We start from the raw sequence: 18,788 nt of genomic DNA, 5'->3' as shown, positions 1-18,788 counted from the left end.
GTCAGTGACAGACAGTAACAGACAGTCAGTAACAGAGCTACGCCGTCAGGTCAGTGACACAGTCAGTAACAGAGCTACGCCGTCAGGTCAGTGACAGACAGTCAGTAACAGAGCTACGCATTAAGGTCAGTAACAGACAGCCTGTCAGGTCAGTAACAGACAGCCTGTCAGGTAAGTAACAGACAGCCTGTAACAGACAGCCCGTCAGGTCAGTAACAGACAGCCAGTCAGGTCAGTAACAGACAGCCTGTTCTAGAGCTACCCTGTCTGGTCAGTAACAGACTGACGGAGCAGAGCTAATGGAGTACAGACGGAATGGGTGGAGGTAACGGTAGTAGAAGTAACTCAACCCTCTCTACTCTCAGGTGGGACAACGAGGAGCAGGAGAAGATGAGTCCCTGGGACATGGAGCCCATTCCTGAAGAAGGTGGGTTCTACCTCAGACCTTCTCACCTCTCCACCTGCCGTTCTAAACCTCCTGACGTTCTAAACCTCCTGCCGTTCTAAACCTCCTGCCGTTCTAAACCTCCTGACGTTCTAAACCTCCTGACGTTCTAAACCTCCTGACGTTCTAAACCTCCTGACGTTCTAAACCTCCTGACGTTCTAAACCTCCTGACGTTCTAAACCTCCTGACGTTCTAAACCTCCTGACGTTCTAAACCTCCTGACGTTCTAAACCTCCTGCCGTTCTAAACCTCCTGACGTTCTAAACCTCCTGACGTTCTAAACCTCCTGACGTTCTAAACCTCCTGACGTTCTAAACCTCCTGACGTTCTAAACCTCCTGACGTTCTAAACATCCTGACGTTCTAAACACTCCTGACGTTCTAAACCCTCCTGACGTTCTAAACCCTCCTGACGCTCTAAACCCTCCTGACGTTCTAAACCCTCCTGACGTTCTAAACCCTCCTGACGTTCTAAACCCTCCTGACGTTCTAAACCTCCTGACGTTCTAAACCTCCTGACGTTCTAAACCTCCTGACGTTCTAAACCCTCCTGACGTTCTAAACCCTCCTGACGTTCTAAACCCTCCTGACGTTCTAAACCTTCCTGACGTTCTAAACCTTCCAGACGTTCTAAACCTTCCAGACGTTCTAAACCTCCTGACGTTCCAAACCGTCCTGATGTTCCAAACCGTCCTGATGTTCTAAACGTTCCTGACGTTCTAAACGTTCCTGGAGTTCTAAACCTCCTGACGTTCTAAACCTTCCTGACGTTCTGACGTTCCATCCTCTCAACCTGACGTTCTCCATCTGTGCTCCCCAGCGGCCCTGCCGGAGGAGGAGGGTGGAGGCGTGGAGGTGCTGGAGGAGGAGCTGGTGGCCCTGCTCTACGAGCCCCAGGAGGGCGAGTGGGGGGCCCACACCCGGGACGAGGACTGTGAGCGGGTCCTCCAAGGGATCACGGACCTCCTCACGCTAGGTATGCTAACGGCTAGGCTAGGCTAACGGCACCGCGGGTGAATGCACACGTTAGCATTGGTTTAGCGTAACGTGCGTAACATGTTTTTTTATCTGTTGATATCGCTTGTTTGTAGACTTGTTTTTTTATGTGTTTGTTGACTTGTTTGTGGACTGGTTTGTGGACTCGTTTGTTGACTTGTTGATTTGTTTGTTGATGTTTGTGTGTACATGTTTGTTGACTAGGGGATGTGTTTGTGAACTTGTTTGTCGATGTGTTTGTCGACGTGTTTGTCGACTTGTTGATGTGTGTGGTGACGTGTTTGTTGACGTGTCGCCCCCTCCAGACGTGGCGAAGGCCTTTGCGTTGCCCGTGGACCTGCGGGACTACCCGCTGTACTGCACCGCGGTGGCATACCCCACCGACCTCAGCACCATCCGCCTGCGTCTTGACAACCGCTTCTACAGGTAGGCCGCCTCGGGCTCCGCCCACAGAGGAAGCTCCGCCCGTAGGCCGACGCCGCCCACAGAGGAAGCTCCACTCATAGACCCCGCCCACAGAGGAAGCTCCACCCATAGACCGACCCCGCCCACAAAATAAGCCCCTCATATGTAACGCACCCGTTCATGCAAGGCTTTTAGGAAACCTTTCTAACCTTTTACATTGGTGTTTCTTCAAAGCAATCTCCCTGTGACTCATATTCTGTGGTCCCTCTCACTCCTCTTCCTCTTCCTCTTCCTCTTCCTCCTCCCCCTCCCCCCTCCTCCTCCCCCCTTCCTCCTCTCCCTCCTCCTCCTCCCCCCCTCCTCTTCCTCCTCCTCCCCCCCCCTCACTCCTCCTCCTCCTCCTTCTCCGGCTCCTCCCCCCCCTCCCCCCTCCTCCTCTTCCTCCTCCTCCCCCCTTCCTCCTCCTCTCCCTCGTCCTCCACATGCTCCTCCTCCTCTCCCTCCTCCCCCTCCCCCTTCCCCCCCCCCCCCCCCTCCCCCTCCTCCAGGCGTATCTCTGCTCTGATGTGGGAGGTGCGCTACATCGAGCACAACGCCCGCACCTTCAACGAGCCGCAGAGCCCCATCGTGGCCGCCGCCAAGGTGGTGACCGACATCCTGCTGCACTACATCGGGTACGCTGCCCGCCGTGCCTCCTCTCCCAGCTCCTCCCCCAGCTCCTCCCCAAGCTCCTCCTCAAGCTCCTCCTGGGGCTCCTCCCCCAGCTCCTCCTGGGGCTCCTCCCCCAGCTCCTCCTGGGGCTCCTCCCCCAGCTCCTCCTGGGGCTCCTCCCCCAGCTCCTCCTGGAGCTCCTCCCCCACCTCATCCTGGGGCTCCTCCCCGAACTCCTCCCCCACCTCCTCCTGGGGCTCCTCCCACATACTGGCACTGGCACTCCCCACATGAAATAACAATTAATTAATGGACTAATGACTAATTAGTTTACTAATGGACATTTTGCTAAAGAACAAGGGATATTATTCACAGTACAGATAATCCTTTAATGGGCTCTTCAGAATCATGTTTGGATGTTAGATTTATTAAAGCTCCTCTAATAGGTCCTGCTTTAAAACATGATCCCCTTTGAACACGTGTTGACTCTAAGTCTCTGATTGGCTGTGTTTGTTCTGCTCCTCCGTCAGGGATCAGAGCTGCACGGACATCTTGGATCTGTTCCACAGGCTGAGGTCAGAGGTCAGCAGTGGAGGAGAGCTGGAGGTGAGTGATCCAGATCCTCCCACAAGTTCTGCTCCACAGTTTGTCACTCTTCACTCTCCTCTCCGGTCGGTGGTGTTGTGTCTTGCTCTCTCACTCTCACTCTCACTCACTTCCTCACTCTCTTTCTCTCACTCTGTAACTCTGGGTCTGGGTGGTGTAACTGGTTCCGTCTGTCTGGGTGGTGTAACACTGGTGTAACTGTGTGTCCGTCCATCTGCAGGTGGCTGACGTGGACGTGGACTCAGACACCCCGGGGACGTCCTCTGGGAACCGGGTAAGAGACTCCGTCATGATGAAGGGTGGACCGGTGTTTAATACAGCGTCCATCTTCACTACAGCTGCTAGTAACCAACCAGTGTGTTGGTGTCTCCTAGTTACTAACCTAGTTACTAACCAGTGTGTTGGTGTCTCCTAGTTACTAACCTAGTTACTAACCAGTGTGCCGCTGTCTCCTAGTTACTAACCTAGTTACTAACAGGTGTGATGGTGTCTTTTAGTTACTTACCCGTATACTGGTGTCTCCCGGTGACTAACCCGTGTGCTGGTGTCTCCTAGTGACTAACCCGTTTGCTGGTGTCTCCTAGTTACTAACCTAGTGACTAACCCGGGTGCTGGTGTCTCCCAGTGACTAACCCGTGTGCTGGTGTCTCCCGGTGACTAACCCGTGTGCTGGTGTCTCCCGGTGACTAACCCGTGTGCTGGTGTCTCCCGGTGACTAACCCGTGTGCTGGTGTCTCCCGGTGACTAACCTGTGTGCTGGTGTCTCCCGGTGACTAACCCGTGTGCTGGTGTCTCCCCGTGACTAACCCGTGTGCTGGTGTCTCCCGGTGACTAACCCGTGTGCTGGTGTCTCCTGGTGACTAACCCGTGTGCTGGTGTCTCCCCAGGCCTCCTCCAGCTCTAAGAAGCGTGGGGTGGAGCTGGACGTGAACGCGTGGAAGGGCCAGGTCAGAGACCTGATCAGACACATGATCACCAGCCGGGACTCGGAGCCCTTCAGGCAGCCCGTCGACCTGTTTGTCTACCCGGTAAGACTCACTCACTCACTCACTCACTCACTGCCAACACGTTACTCTACCCGGTATCACTCACTCACTCACTCACTCACTCACTCACTCACTCACTCACTCACTCACTCACTCACTCACTCACTCACTCACTCACTCACTCACTCACTCACTCACTCACTCACTCACTCACTCACTCACTCACTCACTCACTCACTCACTCACTCACTCACTCACTCACTCACTCACTCACTCACTCACTCACTCACTCACTCACTCACTCACTCACTCACTCACTCACTCACTCACTCACTCACTCACTCACTCACTCACTCACTCACTCACTCACTCACTCACTCACTCACTCACTCACTCACTCACTCACTCACTCACTCACTCACTCACTCACTCACTCACTCACTCACTCACTCACTCACTCACTCACTCACTCACTCACTCACTCACTCACTCACTCACTCACTCACTCACTCACTCACTCACTCACTCACTCACTCACTCACTCACTCACTCACTCACTCACTCACTCACTCACTCACTCACTCACTCACTCACTCACTCACTCACTCACTCACTCACTCACTCACTCACTCACTCACTCACTCACTCACTCACTCACTCACTCACTCACTCACTCACTCACTCACTCACTCACTCACTCACTCACTCACTCACTCACTCACTCACTCACTCACTCACTCACTCACTCACTCACTCACTCACTCACTCACTCACTCACTCACTCACTCACTCACTCACTCACTCACTCACTCACTCACTCACTCACTCACTCACTCACTCACTCACTCACTCACATCACTCACTCACTCACTCACTCACTCACTCACTCACTCACTCACTCACTCACTCACTCACTCACTCACTCACTCACTCACTCACTCACTCACTCACTCACTCACTCACTCACTCACTCACTCACTCACTCACTCACTCACTCACTCACTCACTCACTCACTCACTCACTCACTCACTCACTCACTCACTCACTCACTCACTCACTCACTCACTCACTCACTCACTCACTCACTCACTCACTCACTCACTCACTCACTCACTCACTCACTCACTCACTCACTCACTCACTCACTCACTCACTCACTCACTCACTCACTCACTCACTCACTCACTCACTCACTCACTCACTCACTCACTCACTCACTCACTCACTCACTCACTCACTCACTCACTCACTCACTCACTCACTCACTCACTCACTCACTCACTCACTCACTCACTCACTCACTCACTCACTCACTCACTCACTCACTCACTCACTCACTCACTCACTCACTCACTCACTCACTCACTCACTCACTCACTCTGTGTGTGTGTCCAGGACTACCGGGACATCATCGACACCCCCATGGACCTGAGCACGGTGTCGGAGACGCTGGTGGGCGGGAACTACGAGAACCCCATGGAGTTCAGCAAGGACGTGCGTCTCATCTTCACCAACTCCAAGGCCTACACCCCCAACAAGAAGTCCCAGGTAGGAGACCCCCCCCTCGACCGTCTGGCTGGCTGTCCTCCGTGGACCGATTCAGAGGATTTAAATGATTCTTTCCTTTTAACTTTTAGCTCAAAGTTATTTAGATGTGTTTTGGTGTGTTAGTTACTCGACACCGAGACTCAGATTTAGAGTGAACTGTGACTCCTGTCTCTAGAGCTAGACTCTGTCAGAGTGAACTGTGACTCCTGTCTCTAGAGCTAGACTCTGTCAGAGTGAACTGTGACTCCTGTCTCTAGAGCTAGACTCTGTCAGAGTGAACTGTGACTCCTGTCTCTAGAGCTACAGAGAGACTCTATTAGAGTGAACTGTGACTCCTGTCTCTAGAGCTACAGAGAGACTCTATTAGAGTGAACTGTGACTCCTGTCTCTAGAGCTAGACTCTGTCAGAGTGAACTGTGACTCCTGTCTCTAGAGCTAGACTCTATTACAGTGAACTGTGACTCCTGTCTCTAGAGCTAGACTCTATTAGAGTGAACTGTGACTCCTGTCTCTAGAGCTAGACTCTGTCAGAGTGAACTGTGACTCCTGTCTCTAGAGCTAGACTCTATTAGAGTGAACTGTGATTCCTGTCTCTAGAGCTACAGAGAGACTCTATTAGAGTGAACTGTGACTCCTGTCTCTAGAGCTACAGAGAGACTCTATTAGAGTGAACTGTGACTCCTGTCTCTAGAGCTAGACTCTATTACAGTGAACTGTGACTCCTGTCTCTAGAGCTAGACTCTAATAGAGTGAACTGTGACTCCTGTCTCTAGAGCTAGACTCTATTAGAGTGAACTGTGACTCCTGTCTCTAGAGCTAGACTCTATTAGAGTGAACTGTGACTCCTGTCTCTAGAGCTAGACTCTATCAGAGTGAACGGTGCCTCCTGTCTCTAGAGCTACAGGGAGACTCTGTCAGAGTGAACTGTGCCTCCTGTCTCTAGAGCTACAGGGAGACTATGTCAGAGTGAACTGTGCCTCCTGTCTCTAGAGCTACAGGGAGACTATATCAGAGTGAACTGTGCCTCCTGTCTCTAGAGCTACAGGGAGACTATATCAGAGTGAACTGTGCCTCCTGTCCCTCCAGATCTACACCATGACTCTGAGCCTGTCGGCCTACTTCGAGAGCCGCATCATCTCCATCATCTCGGACCACAAGTCGGCCGTCCAGAACCAGCGGCGCAGCAGCCAGAGGCTGAGCTACAGGAAGAGGCTCCACAGCCCAGGAGGAAGCTCCTCTCCTGGGAGCCCGCCCCCCAGGTACCCCCGCCCCGCCCGCGACTGGAGACCGCCCATATGTGATGTGAAGGGGGGGGGGGGGGCTTTGATAAGCCACCTGTAGTTAGAAATGTATTGTCCCCTTGGGGAAATTGTTCTCAGTGAAAAGACAGATACACATGACCATTAACAACAACGACATTAAGAACAAACAACAAAAAGTAAATAAAGATAAACAACCACTGACAGGACAATGTAACGCTCGCCGTATAACCTTCGCCCTGCGGTCTCTGTCTGTTTCTCTCTCCATGTTTCTTTCTGTGTGTCCGTCTGTCTCTCTGTTTGTCTCTGTGTGTCTGTCTCTCTCTCTGTCTTTCTCTATCTCTGTCTCTGTCGGTCTGGCTGTCTGGCTGTCCGTCTCTCTCTCTTTCTGTGTGTCTGTCCGTCTGTCTCTCTCTCTCTTTCTGTGTGTCTGTCCGCCTGTCTGTCTCCAGCCCCAAAGGGAAGCACAAGTCAGGGAAGACCAAGAAGTCGAAGTCGAAGTCGAAGCCAAACAAGTCGAGGGCCCGGAGCGAGAGTTCCTCCAAGAAGAGCCGGTCCTCGTCCCGACGGCCGCGCCGGGGTAAGGGGAGGATGGTAGTGGTGATGAAGATGATGAGGAGGAGGATGAGGATGATGATGAGTGATACGGAGACGGTTTGTGGCCCCCTGTGTCTTCGGGGGCCGTGTCCACAAACCTTCAATCCTTCCCTTTATAGTAGCGTGATTTGGTGCACAGATCTGGTGCCCTGTGTAGTCTAGAGCGCCACAAACTATTACCCATGATGCATTGCGTATTATTTTCATCTGATGACTTCCGACATCTCTCACTCACTCACCCCCTCACCCACTCTCTCTCCCCCTCACCCACTCTCTCCCCCCCTCACTCACTCACTCACCCCCTCACCCACTCTCTCTCCCCCTCACTCACTCTCTCTCCCCCTCACCCACTCCCTCTCCCCCTCACCCACTCTCTCTCCCCCTCACCCACTCCCTCTCCCCCTCACCCACTCTCTCTCCCCCTCACTCACTCTCTCTCCCCCTCACCCACTCTCTCACCCCCTCACTCACTCTCTCTCCCCCTCACTCACTCTCTCTCCCCCTCACCCACTCTCTCCCCCTCACTCACTCTCTCTCCCCCTCACCCACTCTCTCCCCCTCACCCACTCTCTCTCCCCCTCACCCACTCCCTCTCCCCCTCACCCACTCTCTCTCCCCCTCACCCACTCCCTCTCCCCCTCACTCACTCTCTCTCCCCCTCACCCACTCTCTCTCCCCCTCACCCACTCTGTCTCCCCCTCACCCACTCTGTCTCCCCCTCACCCACTCTGTCTCCCCCTCACTCACTCTCTCTCCCCCTCACCCACTCCCTCACCCACTCTCTCTCCCCCTCACTCACTCTCTCTCCCCCTCACTCACTCTCTCTCCCCCTCACCCACTCTCTCTCCCCCTCACTCACTCTCTCTCCCCCTCACCCACTCTCTCACCCCCTCACTCACTCACTCACCCCCTCACCCACTCTCTCTCTCCCCCTCACCCACTCTCTCTCCCCCTCACCCACTCTCTCTCCCCCTCACTCACTCTCTCTCCCCCTCACCCACTCTCTCTCCCCCTCACCCACTCTGTCTCCCCCTCACCCACTCTGTCTCCCCCTCACCCACTCTGTCTCCCCCTCACTCACTCTCTCTCCCCCTCACCCACTCCCTCACCCACTCTCTCTCCCCCCTCACTCACTCTCTCTCCCCCTCACTCACTCTCTCTCCCCCTCACCCACTCTCTCTCCCCCTCACTCACTCTCTCTCCCCCTCACCCACTCTCTCACCCCCTCACTCACTCACTCACCCCCTCACCCACTCTCTCTCCCCCCTCACCCACTCTCTCTCCCCCTCACCCACTCTCTCTCCCCCTCACCCACTCTCTCACCCCCTCACTCACTCTCTCACCCCCTCACCCACTCTCTCTCCCCCTCACCCACTCACTCACCCCCTCACCCACTCTCTCTCCCCCTCACCCACTCTCTCCCCCTCATCACTCTCTCCCCCCTCATCACTCACTCACCCCCTCACCCACTCTGTCTCCCCCTCACCCACTCTCTCTCCCCCTCACCCACTCTCTCTCCCCCTCACCCACTCTGTCTCCCCCTCACCCACTCTCTCTCCCCCTCCCCCACTCTCTCTCCCCCTCACTCACTCTCTCTCTCACAGCTCCCCCCAGCGATGTGGAGGTGGATGAAGACAGCCAGCCCTCCTCTTCCTCTTCCTCCACCTCAGCCAGCCAAGCTCCGCCCCCCACCACCTCCTCACGCAGCCGGGCCACGCCCCCCGCCAAGAGAACAGGTACCTGGGAATAAAAAGCTCTCCCTTAATGCATTACTTTCTGTTTTTGTTCACCGTTGGATCCGATGCTCCTGTCAGCGTTCAATAGAGCGACGCGCTCCTCGTTCATCGTCTGTCATCGTCGTTGTCGTCGTCGTCTTCATTGTACCAACCATCTTGTGTGTCTCAGTTCCCCAGCGGCCCGTCGCCCTTAGCAACGGCTCCAGACAGAGCCTGAGACGCCCGGCGTTGGCGGCGGCGGCGGCGACGGCGGCGGCCAGCGAGGAGGCGACCGCCGGCTCCTCTCGCTCCTCCTCCGGCTCCTCCTCCTCGTCCTCTTCCTCGTCGTCGTCGTCCTCGTCGTCCTCCTCCTCGTCTTCGTCGGACAGCGGCTCCGACTCCGAGACGGAGAAGTTTGTGGAGGGCTGTGACCACGACTACAGCAAGGCTCCTCCCCTCCCCAAGTCCGCCCCGCCCCCTCCCCCGCCGTCGCGACCTCACGCCAAGGGCGGCACCGCCGTCCGGGCGGCTGCCGTCGCCAGGGGCAACAAGGCGGTTGCCACGGTGACCGCCGCCACCAAACGGAGACGAGAGGCGGTGCCCGACACGCCCACACAGAGACCCAAGAGGGCGAGGGTAAAGTCTGCCGGAGAGGAAGAGGAGGAGGAGGAGGAGGAGGAGCAACAGGAGGAGGAGGAGGAGGAAGAGGAGAACGACGAAGAGGGGGAGGATGATGATGAAGAGGGAGATGAGGAGGAAGAAGAGGAGGACGCAGAGGCGGAGGTGGTGCTGCAGCCCCAGCAGGAGGAAGAAGAGGTGGAGGAGGATGAGGAGGAGGAGGAAGAAGAGGAAGAAGAAGAAGAAGAGGAAGAGGCAGAGGAGGTGAAAGCCGCTGCTGTAGGAAATGAAGAGGACCCTGGCGACGACGATGAGGAGGAGGAGCCTGACGAAGAGGAGGAGCCGGACGAGGAGGAAGAGGAGGAGGCGTCTGAGTCGGAGCAGGGGGCCGCAGGAGGAGCGGCGGGGGGCGGGGCGAGCAGGCCCCGGCGCTCCAAGTCGGCCCGCGTCAACACCCGTAACCAGGGCCGCCGGACGGTCCAGTACGTGGACGAGTCGGACGACGAGGGTCAGAGGTCGAAGGACGACCCCCTGAACCTTGGGAAGTCGCGGTCGGGCCGCGTACGCAAGATGACTGAGAAGGCCCGGGTCAGCCACCTCATGGGCTGGAACCACTAACCCTTGACCTCTGACCCCCCGACCTTAACCTCTGCCCCCTGACCTCTGAACCCTGACCCCCAGACTCTGGGTTCCACTGCAGGGATAACCGTTTGTTGTGTTTTTATCTATATATATATATATATATATATATATACGGGCTGAGTCACGACTCAGCGAACGGCCGGTGCTCCAGATGAGGTCTGTTGCCAAGGAGCCGTCGTCGAGGGTGACGGGAGGGTGGGGGACAACAAAAAGCAAAGCCACCTACCCTCCTCTCTTCCTCCTCTTCATCGTACCCTCCTCATTCCCCCCCTCCTTTACCTGCTCTTTGCTACCTCCTCCTTTGCCCTACCGTTCCTCCTCCCCCTCCAGACTGTAGATCCTATGTCCTCCTCCTCCTCCTCCTCCCCCTCCAGACTGTAAATCCTATGTCCTCCTCCTCCTCCTCCTCCTCCTCCTCCTCCTCCCCCTCCAGACTGTAGATCCTATGTCCTCCTGTCCTCCTCCTCCTCCTCTTCCTCGCTCCGCTCCCCGGACACCAAAGAAAGGCGGGAGGTGCCAAAACAAAACGGTGCTCATTCAATTTTTATTTTTATTTAATTTTTTTGCAGCGTGTGTTTTGTTGTTGTTGTGCTCCTCCGGTGTGCTGCTGAGCCACAAACCTCATCACCTCGTGGGGGTCATCGCGGGGTCTCTAGGGGGCCCTCATAGCGTAGGGCATGATGTCATCTCCTCTGCCATTGGCTCCAATCCCGGTGGGCCTCGAGGTCAACTTTACATCGTCACGACCACGGTCTCTCTAGCCTCGAGGTAAACATTACATCGTCACGCCAGCGGTCTCTCCCTCAGCCAGCTCTGCCTCTGGCTGTGTCTAGGTCTTGGAGGTGGTCTTCATGGGACCGGGGGGGGTCTAGGCGCTGGTGGTGGTCTTCACGGGCCCGGGGGGGGTCTAGGTCCTGGAGGTGGTCTTCACGGGCCCGGGGGGGGTCTAGGTCCTGGAGGTGGTCTTCACGGGACCGGGGTCTGGCCGTCTCTTCCTCCTGAGCCAGTGAACGTTAGACCGGGCCGTTCCACTGAGTGGAGCCCCATGTTGCCCGGGTGTCACTCCCTCTCTCGTCCCCTTCCTCCTTTAGTTCCCTTCGTCTGGTTGGTACATGGGAGACCTCGTGTGCTTGTTTGATCTGGTCTGTATCCTACTCTCTCAACATCACCGGTTGAAAGTTTCTTCCGAGACCCCGTCTCTCTCTCTCCGCCCTCCCTGGTGCCCAACCGTGGACCCCTCTCCTCCTCTTCTCACCTCCTCTCTCCTCCTCTCCTCACCTCCTCCTCTCCTCCTCTCTCCTCCTCTCCTCCTCCTCTGTCAGCGCTGTCGTGTCCTCCGCGCTCAACACCTCTTCATTAACGAGAATACTAAATATTTTGTTTTTGCACACTAAATCATTCTGGCAGCTGGCTAATAAAGTTGTCGGGAGGATATCAGTTTTATAAGCCGAAGGCTGAACTCCTTCTCCTTCATTCATGCGCTCTCCATCGTCTCCACCGCACCAGCACACTGAGTACCGGAGCTCCACCTACAGAGCGTCTGCAGCAGGTACCTACAGAGCCTGCTGCTGACGGCGCCGTCACAAAAAAAACTCATGAACTCTTCCTTGTGGTCGCGACCCCGTGATGTCACCCGGTTCAGCGACCAATCAGGTTCCTCGTTGCCCTCAGAGGTCAACCCTAGATCTCTGACCTCTGACCTCTGAGTTGCCCATCGAGCATGACTCTAACCCTGCGACGGTGCGAGCGGTAGAACAGAGAGAGAGAGAGAGAGAGAGAGGGAGAGGGGGGGATGACCTCCAACTATGAAATGTAATCTCAGTAGCGTCAGTGGATGAGTGGTGCTCCCACACGTCTTCAGCAGAGCTTGGTTATAGAGTCAGGGATGTACAGTCAGCCTTTCGTTGCTCTTTATGTGTGGTGTGAGAACAACGCCCGACTATTGCTTTGGAATTGTATTTTCATACGATGATCTACGGCGTTTGTAGGGGTACCCTTTCAGTGACTCAATCGATTTAGGTGAAATAAACTTCAGTGATTAATATTCTTTTTTCTTTTTTTTACACTTTATGATTGTATATTAGTTGTTTTTTTCTGTGTTTTTTTTTAAATAAAGAAGTTGATCTCTTGTAGGCCGGCCTCTGCGTCTCTTTTTGTGGCGATACCTCAACCTCTTCCTCATCTTCATCCCTGTCTCTATGGTCCTCTGACTCACACGCCGGTGCCGCTCCGGGGAGTTTTATGCCGTCGTTTACAAGTCCGGACCCCCGCGCAGGCCGGGGGGGGGGGGGGTCTGCGCGCTCCGTACCTGATTCACTCGTTCACCCTCACTCTGAGAGCACTCCTCTCTCTTCCATTTTGTGTGCTGGTCGGTGACTCATCCTGCTCCCCGCGTCAGAACACTCTCTGACAAATGGCCGCGCGGACGTGGAGAGAAACCCAGCTGCGTGTTTTACGATCCAATGCGTTTGTGTTCTAGACGTACCTCTAAACAACAAACAACTCTGCGGTGCGGAGGAGTGAAACGGTGCTTGGCCGGTGAAAACGTTAACCAAATGATTTTCCTCCACTTTTTTTGTCTTTATGACTACTGGGTCAATACAGCTAATGGTTTGTTTCCACTGTTGCCATATAATCTTCAATTATGTGTGAGGCAAATGTGGAAATTCATAGGCCTGCACTTCCACATCGGTGGATTTCTTCTATCTTAAAGATGACGCACACTCAATGTTGTCCCTTATGAGCCGTCACCCGTTAACATGTTCAGTCAAAGCCTCCCATTGAAGAGGACTATTACTATGACTGATCATAGGTGAAGGTTCCAGCGGGAGTATATTTAGCTCTCAGGCTGTGATAGCCTCATGACGTAGTCACCCTGCATCTGTCTGGAACTTTATGGATTCAGTATTTCTGCTCGGATCCCACTGAGCCATGGATTTCCCACAGCAGAGAGTTGTGTTCGTTCTCCAGGTTTGGATCCATCCCGACAGAGCTCCTCAGCCTGGACTCTGACCTGGGCCAACCCGCCGGTGGGGGCCCGGAACCAGGGGTCTTCACCCTGCAGGGCCAACCCCCCCCACCCCCCCCCCCCCCCCCCCACCCGGGGCTGAGCTGGTCTTAGTAGTGAGGGTCTGAGGTCCTCATCTGATATGAATAGATCGTACATTACCGTACAGGAGTTTGACATTTATGGTGAAATTTAAACCCGGTTATCGGTTTCTACTTGGAATCTCTTAAACGCATCGCTACTTGGCACTTAAACTTCTCTCTACTCAGCACATGAGCTAAACTTTACATAGCACAAACACTCAAATAACTTGGTCCCTAATTTAGTATTTAACAATCTAACTTAGAACCTAACTTGGAATTGCTGAGCAGGCTGCCTCCCCACTTAACTTTGCACTTAAAGTAGAGCTTGACAACTTAACTTAGTGTGAGCATAATTGAGTTAGCTGGTGAGTACTGACTGACGGTGTTTATTATCACATTGACAACCAAACCACACCCAAACCATCCATTGGTAATCCGCACACTAAAGTTGATGAGATGGACCAATGTCTTTGAGTGACGAATATGAAGTATAGTTCAGATCTGAGGACCGGAAGTTCTGAGCAGAATACATAATGCAGGAGTCAGCGGGAGACGCTTGTGGCGGAAGACGAATATACCTGTAAACACCCAACGACACGTAGTCACCACTCACAACCATCGACATTAACACTGTGCTCGAAACACACGAGCACGGTGAAGAACGAGAACGAACAGGAACAAAGTAAAGAAGGAGCATATCTTGATATGTGTTCACACCCATTTTCTGTTGACAATTTCCATAACTACTGTCAACACTTAATACACAGACGATATCTATTAAAAATTACTAAGGTGAAAGTTGGCAAAATCGAATCTACCAAGACAACAAACAAAGAGACTAAACCAACTTCTTTGTGGCACGAGAGACAAATCTTGCAATTTCTTAACAAAGTAGGGATTATCTATTTTTCCTATACAGTAAACATACATGCTGACATATGTATATTTGATACCACTCCACTAAGATAAGTCAAGATTCTTCTTAGAGTATGCATCCATATACTCAAGTAGGCATGTATGGGCTTTAAAACCTATTTAAACATTGATTAGCTAAATTCATCTTCAATTGATACGCGACCATCTTATCAAGTATCTTACGAGAGAGTTTCATTCAGAGGTTCTGAGGACCGTTGCTCCGCGCCTCACACACTAGAACCCTTCAATCAGTGGTTCTTTCAAAGCCCGGCCGAAATAGCAACCGTCTTTTCCTTCGCAGTGAAACCGTCCCTCCCCTCAGACAGACAAAGGAGCTGCTGGAGTATACCTCCTTGTCCCAGTGCTCCCCAGTCCTCAGCCCGTGCAGACAGACAGGAGCCGGGTTAAAGCGTTCCACATAACTGCGCCCATGCTAGCCAGTTCCTCCTCAACCCATGAGGGCTTCAAGCACAATGCAACCCTGTGCAGCGGACATGCGAAGGGCCGTGCCGCCGGCGCTACACCAGGCCCGAGGGTAGCTGCACATGGAGGGGGTACGGGTGGTGGTACACCAGCTGGGGCTGGGGCTGGGGGAAGTAGTAGCTGCTGAAGATGGGCTCGGCCATGTAGGCTGCAGGCTGGTAGAAGCAGGTGACGTTGGCGGTGTTGGGGATGGCGTTCTGCTCGCCCAGCACCCGCAGCGCCAGCACGGTGATCATGTTGAGCGTCTGCCGCCGCTCGTGGCCCATCAGGCACACGGTGCTCTCGTCGATCACCCGCCGCAGCGTCATCAGGAAGTCGTAGCGGCTGGCCTCGCAGTCGCCGCCGCCCACAAAGTGCCGCTGCAGGTAGGCCTCGATCTTGCGCTGCTGCACGGCCACGTCGGGGAAGTCGATGAAGAAGCGGGAGCACATGTAGCGCTCCAGGGAGCGGATCTCCGCCTCGCTGGACGCGCGGAAGTTCCTCACCAGCAGGTCGCTGTACTTCAGCAGCCCCCCGCCCCGGATCTCCTCGGGGCTGTGGGTGGCGATGAGCCGGCCCCGCAGGTGGTTCATGGCCTGCTGGAAGTCGCCGTACATGCACTCCGCCGCCACGGTGACCAGGGGTTCACCTCCGACCCCCGCCCAGGAGGACCCCGCGCCGGCGGCGGGCGCCGCCACGTCCGTCGGTGCATTCTGATTGGTCAGCCCGGTCGGCGGGGCTGCAGACTCGACGCCTCGGGGGGCGGCGGCGGAGTCCAGAGGTTCTGTTGAGGGGAGCGGGTCGTTGTCCCTGTGTTCCGCACTCTGTGGTACGACGGTCACTTCTGGTAAGGAACCCGCCTGGCCGACCGCGACACGTTCCACCAGGGGTCCCGAGCCTTGGGGGTCTGGAAGGGAAGGGGACCTGGAGCGGTGGTCCTCGACGCCGTCCGCCCGGGGCTGCAGGGTTTTCGGTATTTCGATGGGAGGGAACAGCTGTGTGGTCATCTCCGTCAGCAGAGACCACTTCTCCTCGGGGGGGGGAGGAGGGGGGGACTTGATGAGGGTCTTGCGGGACATCTTCCTCTGGAGGATCGGAGAAGGACAGAACTTTGGCACGGCGCCCTGGGAGCTGCTGCAGGTTTTCTTGGCCGGAGGAGGGAAGGAACCTTCTAGACTTGGATCCTGTAGGATAGACTCGTTGTTAATCCTGAGGACGGACGGACCTGCTTTGGATCCAGCACCTTCCTTACGTTGGACCTGGATCACACCCGGATCTAAGCTCAGAGATATTTCTGGGTGCAGGGCAGTCGCTTCTATCAAAGATTCTGACTTAAACAACTCTTCGGTCTTCGGTGGTTTCCGAGAGACCTGCTTCGGCAAAGGGTCCATGACGTCTGCGGACGATGGAACCAAAGAAGGCTTTCTTTGATTGGGTTCCTCCTCCACCTTTCCCCCCCCCAGATCTAACTGGACATCCTCTCCCAATGGGTCATCTCTAATCGTTTCCACCATTACTTCTTTCTGAGTCCCTTGGGATCCAGCACTCTCCGGTTCTGCCATCTGCTGGACGTCAGGCGGTCCACTCACAGGCTCTGCCAACGGCTCCAGAAGATCCTTCTCAGACCCAACGGCACCCGGGCTCTCCCACTGGTCTCCTCCTCCCCTCTCCATCGTTAAGTCCCTTCCCTCAGCTTCAGGTTGACCTGGAGCGATCAGAGGTTCCGCCGCCTCTGTCTGCGGCAAGACTCGCTGATCCAGACCCGCCAGCCTCTCCTCCTTTGGCTCCGTACGACCTTCCTGTTTCCTGTCGCTCTCCCAGTACGACTCCAGCATGCGGTCCAGAATGATCTGGAAGGAGTCGACGCTGAACTCGAACTGCCGCCGCAGGGAGCTGACGAAGCGGAGACCCACCGTCTGGGAGCGGTTGTTGGACAGCGCGATGAGGCTCCAGCGGTCGTGCTCGTTGAAGACCTTCACCATCTTCTGCACGTACGCCTCCTTCATGGTGAGCCACGTGATCTTCCTGCGGTTGACGCCGCAGGGCAGGAGGTCCCTGAGGACGCCCAGCACCACCTCCTTGATCACCTGGAAGTCCTCCTGGCGGGGCACGTCCACGCCGAACACGATGTCCAGGTCGCGGCGGCCGAGGCCGTTGTCCCGCAGCATCACGTGACTGGCCGAGGCGCCGTTGAGCCGCACGTCGCGCACCACGATGCTCCGCTCGGCCAGGCGCTCGCGCACCCCCCGGATCATGTCCTTGGCCCGCACCTCCAGCGTGGGGAAGTTCCCCCGGCCGTAGATGGGCAACACCTCCGTCAGCACCTGGTCCAGCGCCTGGACCTGCTCCACCGTCAGGTTGTGGAACCGCTTGTCAGCTTGGAGATCCATCTTCTCGACCTGGAGAGTAATGACAAGGTTCAAGGCAATTTTTGTATAAAAGTATTGCAGTGTTTCTCTAAAGGTATTGCAGTGTTTCTCTAAAGGTATTGCAGTGGTTCTCTAAAGGTATTGCAGTGTTTCTCTAAAGGTATTGCAGTGTTTCTCTTAAGGTATTGCAGTGTTTCTCTTAAGGTATTGCAGTGTTTCTCTTAAGGTATTGCAGTGTTTCTCTAAAGGTATTGCAGTTTTTCTACAAAGGAAATGCATTGTTTCTTTAGGGATGTCACTCTTTCCCATAGTGAAGGACCAATGAATCGCTGGCTCTTGCGCGTGTCACAGTATATCTTCCCAGGGAGAGGAGAACCGATCTTTAGCATATCTGCAGAACCCTGTTTCTGTTGAATGCAGTGAGGATGAAATCCACTGCAACGCCTTCATGCAGCAGACACGTGGATAAACATGAGTTAATGATTAACTCTAACTCTACCTCAACTCTAACTCTAACTCAGCATCTGTCTATGTAGCTTTGTTGTTTTAAGCTCAGGGAATTGTTTAATTCAGAGGTTCAAAAGACAAATACCAACTGTCTAAAGGTAAATAAAATACATTTGGTTTAAAATGTACTTGTAGATTTAATTGCTGCAAAACTGCGGCAGAGAGGAGATAGCTATTGTCATTTATTCAACTTTTCTAAATCCTCCCTCTTATCTTTATGTTGTTTCCATAAAGAACTGAATGGGATAAAGTCTGAAGGACCTAATATTATGCATCTGCCCAGCAGCCTGAGCAGCGGCCTCTGGTGGCCAAGAAGAGAACCGCCGCTCAGCGCAGCACGACTGTTGTGTTGTGAGTTGTTTTTAAAGATTGGACCACATGAGTCATAGAGGATCGTCACAGAGCTCCAGTCCTCGAACGCATGAAAACTGTAAAACGCACTGATGATGTGCGATAAAATAGAATGCAGAACATTTAACTCCTATATTTGGTCGTCCCTTGGACATTAATGTGAATACTTGTGACCGTGTCAGTTATTTAGTATTTTAGCTCAGTTTTCTACCCAGGTGCGTGGCAGGCTTTTAGTCTTCGTTGTATTTGGTTTTCTTTATATTATTTCTGTTCTTACTGAATATATTCGCCTACAGCCAGGCTTTGTACATGTCAAGTTTAACGTCAACTTGTCTCATCGACGCAACGATTCCCAGCCGTCTCTGACTTCCCCAATGCACATAAAACACACAAAAACACACAACTCCATTCACCCTGGAGCCACACCACACACAAACACAACCACGCCGGTTGGATTACTCACCTTTTTGGGGTCAAACAACAAAAGTGGGAAGCGACTTGTGATGACCGACGGGGTATCGAACTGGGTTCCTCTGGACGCTGTGGGAGCGACGCGCTGTCAGACGCACTGATGCCCAAGTTGAAGGTTACGCACGTTTCCCTCCGCGGAGGAGAGGGGTTTCC

General features: G+C 54.3%; 2 protein-coding genes across 3 annotated transcripts in view; one reads left to right on the top strand and one right to left on the bottom strand.

Moving 5' to 3' along the window:
- The window catches only part of brwd3 (bromodomain and WD repeat domain containing 3), a 31,651-nt gene extending 19,040 nt beyond the window's left edge, over positions 1-12,611 (top strand). Inside the window, exons 29-41 of one of the 2 annotated variants that reach the window (XR_008896072.1) lie at positions 366-427; positions 1,267-1,422; positions 1,748-1,868; positions 2,396-2,521; positions 3,029-3,104; positions 3,325-3,378; positions 3,992-4,132; positions 5,487-5,639; positions 6,726-6,898; positions 7,351-7,478; positions 9,100-9,231; positions 9,401-11,303; positions 11,421-12,611. Coding sequence is in view for 1 of the 2 variants with exons in the window: in XM_056594551.1 (XP_056450526.1) it covers positions 366-427; positions 1,267-1,422; positions 1,748-1,868; positions 2,396-2,521; positions 3,029-3,104; positions 3,325-3,378; positions 3,992-4,132; positions 5,487-5,639; positions 6,726-6,898; positions 7,351-7,478; positions 9,100-9,231; positions 9,401-10,446 (2,368 nt within the window). In the remaining variant the exon portion in view is untranslated. Of the gene's footprint in view, positions 1-365; positions 428-1,266; positions 1,423-1,747; positions 1,869-2,395; positions 2,522-3,028; positions 3,105-3,324; positions 3,379-3,991; positions 4,133-5,486; positions 5,640-6,725; positions 6,899-7,350; positions 7,479-9,099; positions 9,232-9,400; positions 11,344-11,420 lie in introns of those variants that run through there. The other variant, XM_056594551.1, reaches the window with a different exon arrangement.
- A 1,328-nt stretch (positions 12,612-13,939) lies between these two features.
- On the bottom strand, positions 13,940-18,776 carry LOC130386205 (uncharacterized). The gene is made up of 2 exons (XM_056595000.1): positions 18,628-18,776; positions 13,940-17,336 (listed from the first exon to the last, which is right to left on the bottom strand). Exon 2 carries the CDS (start codon positions 17,325-17,327, stop codon positions 14,994-14,996), a length of 2,334 nt encoding a protein of 777 aa, XP_056450975.1. The 5' UTR covers positions 17,328-17,336; positions 18,628-18,776; the 3' UTR covers positions 13,940-14,993.
- Between the last annotated feature and the right edge of the window lie 12 nt (positions 18,777-18,788).

The sequence above is a fragment of the Gadus chalcogrammus genome, chromosome 7, assembly GCF_026213295.1.
Source record: "Gadus chalcogrammus isolate NIFS_2021 chromosome 7, NIFS_Gcha_1.0, whole genome shotgun sequence".
Classification (NCBI taxonomy): domain Eukaryota; kingdom Metazoa; phylum Chordata; class Actinopteri; order Gadiformes; family Gadidae; genus Gadus; species Gadus chalcogrammus.
This window is presented reverse-complemented; position numbering and strand designations above follow the sequence as displayed.